This window comes from Centruroides sculpturatus, unplaced genomic scaffold (assembly GCF_000671375.1).
Source record: "Centruroides sculpturatus isolate CEXI.00-Female unplaced genomic scaffold, Cexi_2.0 scaffold665, whole genome shotgun sequence".
NCBI lineage: Eukaryota > Metazoa > Arthropoda > Arachnida > Scorpiones > Buthidae > Centruroides > Centruroides sculpturatus.
The window spans coordinates 452,508-461,222 of NW_019385266.1; the positions used below are offsets into that span (position 1 = coordinate 452,508).

The 8,715-nt window shown below is 29.2% G+C and overlaps 1 protein-coding gene across 1 annotated transcript; it reads right to left on the minus strand.

Moving 5' to 3' along the window:
* Positions 1-286: 286 nt before the first annotated feature.
* Positions 287-7,914, minus strand: LOC111636887 (zinc finger protein 182-like; the record flags this gene model as incomplete). The annotated part of the gene is made up of 6 exons (XM_023382278.1): positions 287-604; positions 1,390-1,524; positions 2,261-2,527; positions 2,636-2,668; positions 4,934-5,101; positions 7,699-7,914. Coding segments are annotated over 6 exons (1,137 nt in total), but the record flags the coding sequence as incomplete, so codon positions are not given.
* Positions 7,915-8,715: the final 801 nt, after the last annotated feature.

Below are 8,715 nucleotides of genomic sequence, written 5' to 3' on the forward strand. Positions count from 1 at the left end.
TAAATTTATTCAATTAAAGCTATGACTTAATTTCAAATAATTACTTTTTAAATTCTGTTTCTTACCAAAAGTATTGTTCTGCAAGTGTACAGTACTTTTATAAAATAATTTATACCATAAATTAATTAATACGAGAATTTTCCAATACTATTTCATTCAACTGTGCTGTAACTAATGTTGTATTAGTAATGTTTAATTTTCGTCTGTCGCAGACCAATGTAGAAAAATTTTAATAATTTTTGACGACTTTTTGAACTTATATTGTTTTAAAGTTAAATGTCTAGAATTAACTAGATTTGTGAAATTGTTTCTCGTGTTCCTTTAAAGAAATTTCGTCAGAAAATTGTTGTCCACAATGTTGACATTCGAATTTATCTTCATCGGTTTCCATCTCTGGGAATAATTCCAGTTGTGAGGATGTTTCAAACTTCATAATTTCTAAATCGATGTTAAAATCTTTAAGAAATTCTTCAGCTTCTCCTGGTGTGAAAATATTCTCTTCTGAAGCCACTTGTTCAGATTCAATTGATCCTCTTGCTTCAGAACTTGTTGATGGTGTCTGAAAAACATCCGATTGCACTTTTTGGCCATGTTCTGTGTCTTTCTGAAAGTAAATAGTATAATTAAAAAGTGCAATTCAATAAACGCAAATACATAAAATTTCATGTAAGTTAAAATATTTAAATTATTCATAATTTTTGTAAATCTTTTTGTGAGAAAAGAATTCTTATGCAGAAGGGAATACCATTCTCTTTTGCATAAGATTCTTTAAATCTATCTTTGTGAGTTTTAATGGTTTGTGAAATAAAAATATTTATTAATATGTTCTGTAATTTCTTATATGTTTTCACCATAAAACAAAAGACTGGTGAGCGGCATATGACCCGGATTTCAGTTAATTCCATTATCAGTAAATAATAAAATGTACTTTTTTATCGTACAAATTGTGTCTTTATGATAAGTTCTCTGTAACAATTTTCTTCTGAATTGCAAAGAACAAACAGCAAGCAAAAAACCAATAAGCAATTCAGTGCGAAAGCTCAAAAAATTTCACAAATTAAACAGAAATTGTTTTTCTAAAAAACTTATCTAGAGAAAAATATATTTCGAAACAATTATTACGATTAAACTTATTTCAGATAATTATAATAAGTAAATTTAAGCTGATGGCTGCTGGTTATCGAATGACTAAAAGTTATTACTATTACTATAAGTACTAACTTACGATAATGACCTTTTGTTTTCTATTACTACTTTAAATGAACAAGAATGCAGTGTTATTTTATGAATGAAAGTTTACAAAATAGATGTATTTACAGTAATCACGTAATAATGTCACCTAAAAAAATCTGAGAATCAATTTAAACAATTTTTTACAAGCTACATAACTATTATTNAAATATCACATAAAAATGGTCGTTTTCTTTTAGGATATATCAGGTGCCATATGAAAGCAGATGAGGATTCAAAACTTTTACCGCAGGTATCACATTTATGGTTTCTTCGTTTCGATTTTAGTGGTAGCTATTTATTAGATATAGAAAAAGAAAATTAAAATATTAATATTTTAAAAATGACATTAAATTTAAGTATATCTTGTAAAATTTTTCTATTTTGTATAAATTACGGACGCTTTTTTGATAATTAGTATTTACGATCTCTATGTAATACGTCTCTGTAATCCAACAAATGACGGACTCCCAGCAAATTTCAAAAAATCACATCACATAATTGTTGATTCTTCCTTTTCTTTGAATGTTACTAAAATCAGTAAAATGTCAATGTTATTTTTTTACTCCTTTTGTAATAATGCTTTCTTTATTATATAAAGAGTTTCGTGAGATCCTTCATAATTTTATTTGAATTTTTTACGTCAGATAGTCAGGCGGTTATCTAGAATCTAATATGAAAAATAATCATCGCTTAAATATTGAATTTAATTTAATTCAATTTGCTGTGAGTCCGTCTACCATTTGTTGGATTACAGAAACGTATTACATAGAGATCTAATATACAGAAATCCAGTTACATAGTAACATTTACGATGTTTAACAATAATATATAACAACTATATTTTTTGATGTTTTACAGTAAAGTACCACTCTTATTTATAATAATTAAATGTGTTTTATAATGCATTATAATATTATATTTCATACTTTAATTTAATAAATATGATATATTTTATTTTATAAATATTTATCCAATTAATATCAAAATTAAACATTATTTTTTTAATAATAAGTTCAGAAGCTCTTACTTTTAGATGCATTCGATTCACATGGCTTATTAAATGATGTTTTATTTTCGCAGCGTATGTACAGTCTTTGTAGTTGCATTTGAATGGTCTTTCTTGAAAATGTACGTTTTTGTGAATTAGTAAAGTTGAAGACTGAGAGAATTTTTTATCGCAAATAGTGCATACAAACGGTTTCTCATTAGTATGAACCCTCACGTGATTATCTAACTCCCATTTTGTACGAAATTTCTTTTTACATAAAGTACATTCATGTGTCTTTGTTTCATCCTTTAAAAAGTATTTGTTATGTAAATAATTATATATCATTAAAATTCTATTTATGTTTTCTGAAATATTTTCTCTTTATGTCTAATCAAAATAGTAAAATACATGTACTTTTTCCATATGACAAAGTTTTAAATTTTTCATTTTTTACAATTTTGAATAACAACGGTCGCCAAATAACAATGCAATACAAAACCGATTGAACGTTTCACTTACTTTTTCTGACTGCATTTATATATTTAATAATCCAAATTGTAAACCCAGTTTATAAATTTTGAAAAGATAAAAAACCAAGAATGCATTACAATAATGTGAAATTTGGCAATTGTTTTGTCAGATTGTCATATTGTNTTTTTTCGACATCATCTAAAATTTCAGATTTTTCATTTTTTACAATTTTTAATAACAAGGGTCGCCAAATAACAATGCTATACAAAACAGATTGAACGTTTCACTTACTTTTTCTGATTGCATTTATAGAATTAATTATTTAAATTTTAAATTCACTTTATAAATTTTTAAAAGATGAAACGCCAAGAATGCACTACAATAATGTGAAATTTGCCAATTGTTTAGTCAGATTGTCATATTGTTACTATAGGTTAGCATGAAAATTGTAACGAAACAGATTTAATGTTACTTCTTTTTAAATGTAAAGTGCATAAAGAAATAAACATTTTAAAGGTACAGTTTCTGAATGAATTTCGTAAATTGTTATCTGAATATTTTTTCGAAATCTGAGACGTACAAATTAAATAAAACGAATTTTTATTTAAGTGTCGAATGGGAAACATTGAATGTGCTCTAAATTAAAGGACCCTATTCTAGTAACAGAGTGCAGGAAATGTTTCAAAAGTAGAGCCTGTTGACTACTTAAATTATTTTTTCGCATTTATTAATGACAAGAAAAAGAAACTAAAAATAAAATCTTACAATTAGTTTTTAAAAACTCAAGTTACATTTACAGCACCAAATTCGCAAAAACGAACCTTGTTTATTTATTACTTTTTTGATAATCTAATGTGAGAATTGTCGAAATTTTAAAACTTAATTAGCATTGACCTCTGAATTGCTCTGAAAATATTGATATCAGTTCATGATTAGGGGAAGGGAGGGCAAGATAGAAGGTTTATCTTTATGATGTAAAAAAACATAAAACAACACAATATAAACCTTTTATTTTAATCAGTTTCGAAAGAGATCTTAGATCGTAATTAATCGTAATAAAATTTAAAAAAATCGTGTAATTAATACTGACGAAATCATTTAACAAAAAAGCTTTACAAAGATATAAGCATAATTAATTTTATCTTTCGAACGAATAGGTCATATTGATGAACCCATTGATATTATACGATTTCCTCAAAGCAGAATGTATGAGAGTGCCACACATTTAGCCTTGATAAAAGTGAAGGCGCTTATTCCTTGCAGCCACTGATTATCTCTGGTAAAAACAGCATGCAATCTTATAACACAATGCAGAATACGCTGTTGGTGTCGAAACGAGCGGCTCTTCTATTACACTGAGCTGCATCGTAAATTAACGTATGTCGAGGTATTCTCCAAACGTGTAGGTAGATATTTTAATTTTAACTAAGTAGTTTTAATTTTTATAATATCATAATGACATCAATTGACGTCTATTACTTTACCAGCTCTTATTCATAACAAAAGGAAAGTATGACTATAGGTCATAATATGACTCTCGAATATTTTTACATTTTTGTACTTAGTGGAAGTTCCAACGCCGAGAAACGCAAAAATAAATGGAGAGCTTTTTCGTATGTATAGATTTTGGGTACGTGTGTGAAAAAGATTTAGGGTACATGTGAAAAGGGACCGATTTTGTTCATTCATTTTGGAGTTTTTTTTTCTGTGTTTTTGTCAATAATTTCTGAAATTTGATAAGTAAGTTTGTGTATTATTGGAATCAAAGTTATTTAACTTTGGTCATAAAAGATGGACTGGGTAGAGGATAGATGACGACATATGTCATGTACAAGTAAGTGCGATTCAATATACGTTTTATTCGTTGTTAGCTTTTAATTATTATTTTATTTTATAATACTCTACCCTTAAAATTAAGCTTTTTGCAATTCAATCTTTTGCAAATTTTTAATAATATAAGAATTTTTAAAATTAAATCAGATGATTCAATCAAATTAAAACAGGTGATTTAAAATGCAATCTGAATCCTTGCCAAAAAAGTTTAGTAACGATATTCCTTCTTTATTGGTTTATTATTTAAAGCAATAATTAGCTCAATGTTTAATATAAATTTTCTAATAGATTATTTTGTACGCTTTTGAAGAAACAAATTTTTCAATTTGAATAAGGTGGAAAAAGATTTTTAAAAATCAAATGAAGTAATCTTCGTTATTCAATGTTCTTGAATTGTTTTGACGTTCATGGTTTATCCAAATCCGAAGTGTTTTGTTTGTCTGTCTCTAGTCTCCTTCTCATTTGGAGAAGAATTTCGGCAGCACTTAATACAGCTTGATCCATTGTTGTTTGATGATCCAAGGTTTGACTAGAAGACTGCAAATTTGATTTCAGTTTTACTTGTTCTATACATTCCTTAAAAAATAAAAGTACTTTTATTTAATACAATTCCATTTATTTAGTTATATATTATACATTTATCAAAATTATCAAAATTTATCAATATATATACATTTTATCAAAAGCATAATAATAATAAAGATTACCATTCCATGTATCTACGGATGATTACTTGGTAGATTTATAATAAATATTGGAATATATAAGTAAACTAGCAGATAAGCCTGGCGTCGCTCACGCAAAAAGTACCGATAGCGAAGATTAAGATTATTACATTGTAGCCAATCTCTCTCGTTTTCACAGAATGCAAGAATTAGGTCTCCCTGATTCCAGACTTATTAGAGTATTTTTAGATGGGTCTAAAAATATGTTTGATTTCCCTCAAAAACGCGAAAAAAATCGCGTCTGAGCCTGAGAATTTTGCACGTCGCTTGTTGACACTTCCATTGCTTGTTGACATTCCATCGCTTGTTGACACTTCCATTGTTACTTAAAACTTCTATTGTTACATAACACTGCCATTGTCGATACTTTTATTGTTACTTAACACTTCCATTGTTGAAGCCTTAATCCTGTCCCTCTCTACCGCNAATCCTTTCTTAGTGTGCGTTTCCATGACGTACCCTAACTGTGTACCAAATTTCACCTCTTTAGGTTAAGCGGTTTGCTCTGGGCGATGATGAATCAGTGAATGAATGAGTGAGTCAGTCAGGACAAGCAATTTTATATATTTAGATTTTATCAAAAGCATAATAATAATAAAGATTACCATTCCATGTATCTACGGATGATTACTTGGTAGATTTATAATAAATATTGGAATATATAAGTAAACTAGCAGATAAGCCTGGCGTCGCTCACGCAAAAAGTACCGATAGCGAAGATTAAGATTATTACATTGTAGCCAATCTCTCTCGTTTTCACAGAATGCAAGAATTAGGTCTCCCTGATTCCAGACTTATTAGAGTATTTTTAGATGGGTCTAAAAATATGTTTGATTTCCCTCAAAAACGCGAAAAAAATCGCGTCTGAGCCTGAGAATTTTGCACGTCGCTTGTTGACACTTCCATTGCTTGTTGACATTCCATCGCTTGTTGACACTTCCATTGTTACTTAAAACTTCTATTGTTACATAACACTGCCATTGTCGATACTTTTATTGTTACTTAACACTTCCATTGTTGAAGCCTTAATCCTGTCCCTCTCTACCGCGGGGAGATGGAATTTCAAAAAATCTCTATATATTGCTCGTTCTCGTGACGTACCCTAACTGTGTACCAAATTTCAACTTTCAACGCCTAACCGTTTGGGCTCTGCGCTTATTATAATCATCAACCCGTCTCGATTATATATATAGATAACTAGCTGTTACCCGCGACTTCGCCCGTGGGGGTTTTGCAAGCAAACCCTAATTATATTCAGTATTTCAACACCATATTACAGGGGTGGCCAACCTGCTGCTCGCGAGCCACATGCGGCTCTTTGAAGGATTATTTGTGGCCTGAGGCGGCCTTAGAAGGTGGCGAGCAGGGCAATCGCCCGGGGCCTCGCTCTTGCAGGGGCCTCGCGCAACAGTTCGAATAGAAAAAAGTTGATATTTAAAACTTTTTATTTTATCCTTAGCTATTAGTTAAAACGATGAAATTAATTTGATTAATTCATAGTACAGTATATATTATTAATAAGTGCCTAAATAAAATTTCTCATTTAGATTTGAATAATTACAGTTTGAATAATTAAATATTAAAAGTGTTCTATCCTGTAAATAAAACAAACACGCATTCTTAACTCTTTCCTTCTTATGAGCATTTTGTCAGGCCCATTAAGTTTTTGATTAAACCTAAATGGGTTGTAAATGAGCAAGCTTAACACATTCTTAATGTATTACGCCTATCAGGCTGAAGTTTTAATCGCATTTGATATTTTTTCATAAAGTAAATCACATATAACGCGAAAATGCAAGCTAACAATTAATCAAAATCATGCTGTAATCACTCCAAAAAAGAAACATAAAATTATATTATGCTCTAGTGATCTAGTAAATAAGACAGGAAATTCAGAACGAAAGAAAAACGAAGATACCAGTTATATGATCTGAACATACATTGATCCTCATCCTTCACGAAGAACAACTTTATAATTGTCATATTTATTTACATTTAGATATTAGAGTAGGCCTAAATAGATTTAATGAAAAATATGTTATATATGAGAATTAGTTTCATATATATGTTCCTTCATTGTGGCAAAAAATATTACCACAAAAAAGAAAAAACTACTTCATAATAAATTAAATGAAAACATTTGAAAGAATTTTTTATAACATGATGCAGTATATATCAGTTAGAGTTTATGTGTGAATTTCTTTACACAAAATTACATTTAGATAATTAATCATTAATTTCCGTACTAATTAACGTCATATGCTATTTTAATTAAAATTTAAATTAAATTAAACAATACTTCAAAAAATTTTAAAAAGTAACACTTAAAACAGAAAACACTTTTATGTTAATACCAAAAGCAACCCGACTCCTTTTTATACTTTTAAATTTTAAATTGCCATAGCCTATTGCAATATAGTGTATAAAATAAATTACATATTTAAATACCTGGGACGAAGATTCAGTTACCGCATTCGAATGCATTATTGCAATGTGCCGTTTTAAATGAGCCTTTTGTTTGAATGCCATCTTACAGATCTCGCACAGAAATGGTCGTTCTCCTGTATGAGATCTCACATGCCTTTGTAATTGTGATTTACATGGAAAGTCTTTAAAGCACGTGTCACATTGATATTTTCTTTCACTCGGGTCTTCCGATGAACTCTAATTATAGAATTATTTCAAAATGTATTAGATATTTAATTAAAACATTTTAATTTCGAATTAATAATATTGTCCAAGTTATTTGATTTTACTTAACTCCCAAGGAGCGCTTCATGTGATGGTTATATTCTGTTGGTCATTTCAAAATCGGATAACTGTTAGTTACTGGTTTTCTTTTCTTTGACCTGGCAGCCATTTTTATAAAGTTATTCTGTTTGGGTACCTCTGCTATTTAAGTGGCGGCAAATGCTTTAAAAAATTTTGGAAATTGAGAGAAAAAAAATTAATTTTTTATAAATGGAAAGAACCAGAGTGTTCCTAAATTAAATGATGTTTTTTTTTTGTTTATGTTTCTCTACTAATATCACAATAAAATTAAACGAACTTAATAATCAGCTTGAAGGTGAAAAAAAATNATACAGGTAACCCCCGTATAACACGGCACTTCTATAGCACGGATTCGCTCTAACACGGTTCGAGAATTGGTACCATCCCCCGTATAACACGGTACTTTTATAGCACGGATTCACTCTGACACGGTTCGAGAATTAGGTAAAACCCTCGTACATGAAATGTAATAAATTTTTGCATACTTAAGTAATAATAGTTCACGAAAATTATTATTTTCGTGAACTATTATTACTAATACTAAGTGAACTAGTACTTAGTAATAATTTTCGTGAACTAGTACTTAGTAATAATTTTCGTGAACTATTAGTTCTTAAGTATGTAAATTTTTTCTTCTCGCTTTCTGTCGATACACGTGGTCCTTCTCGAAACTTGTTTCAATGTTGCCAGATC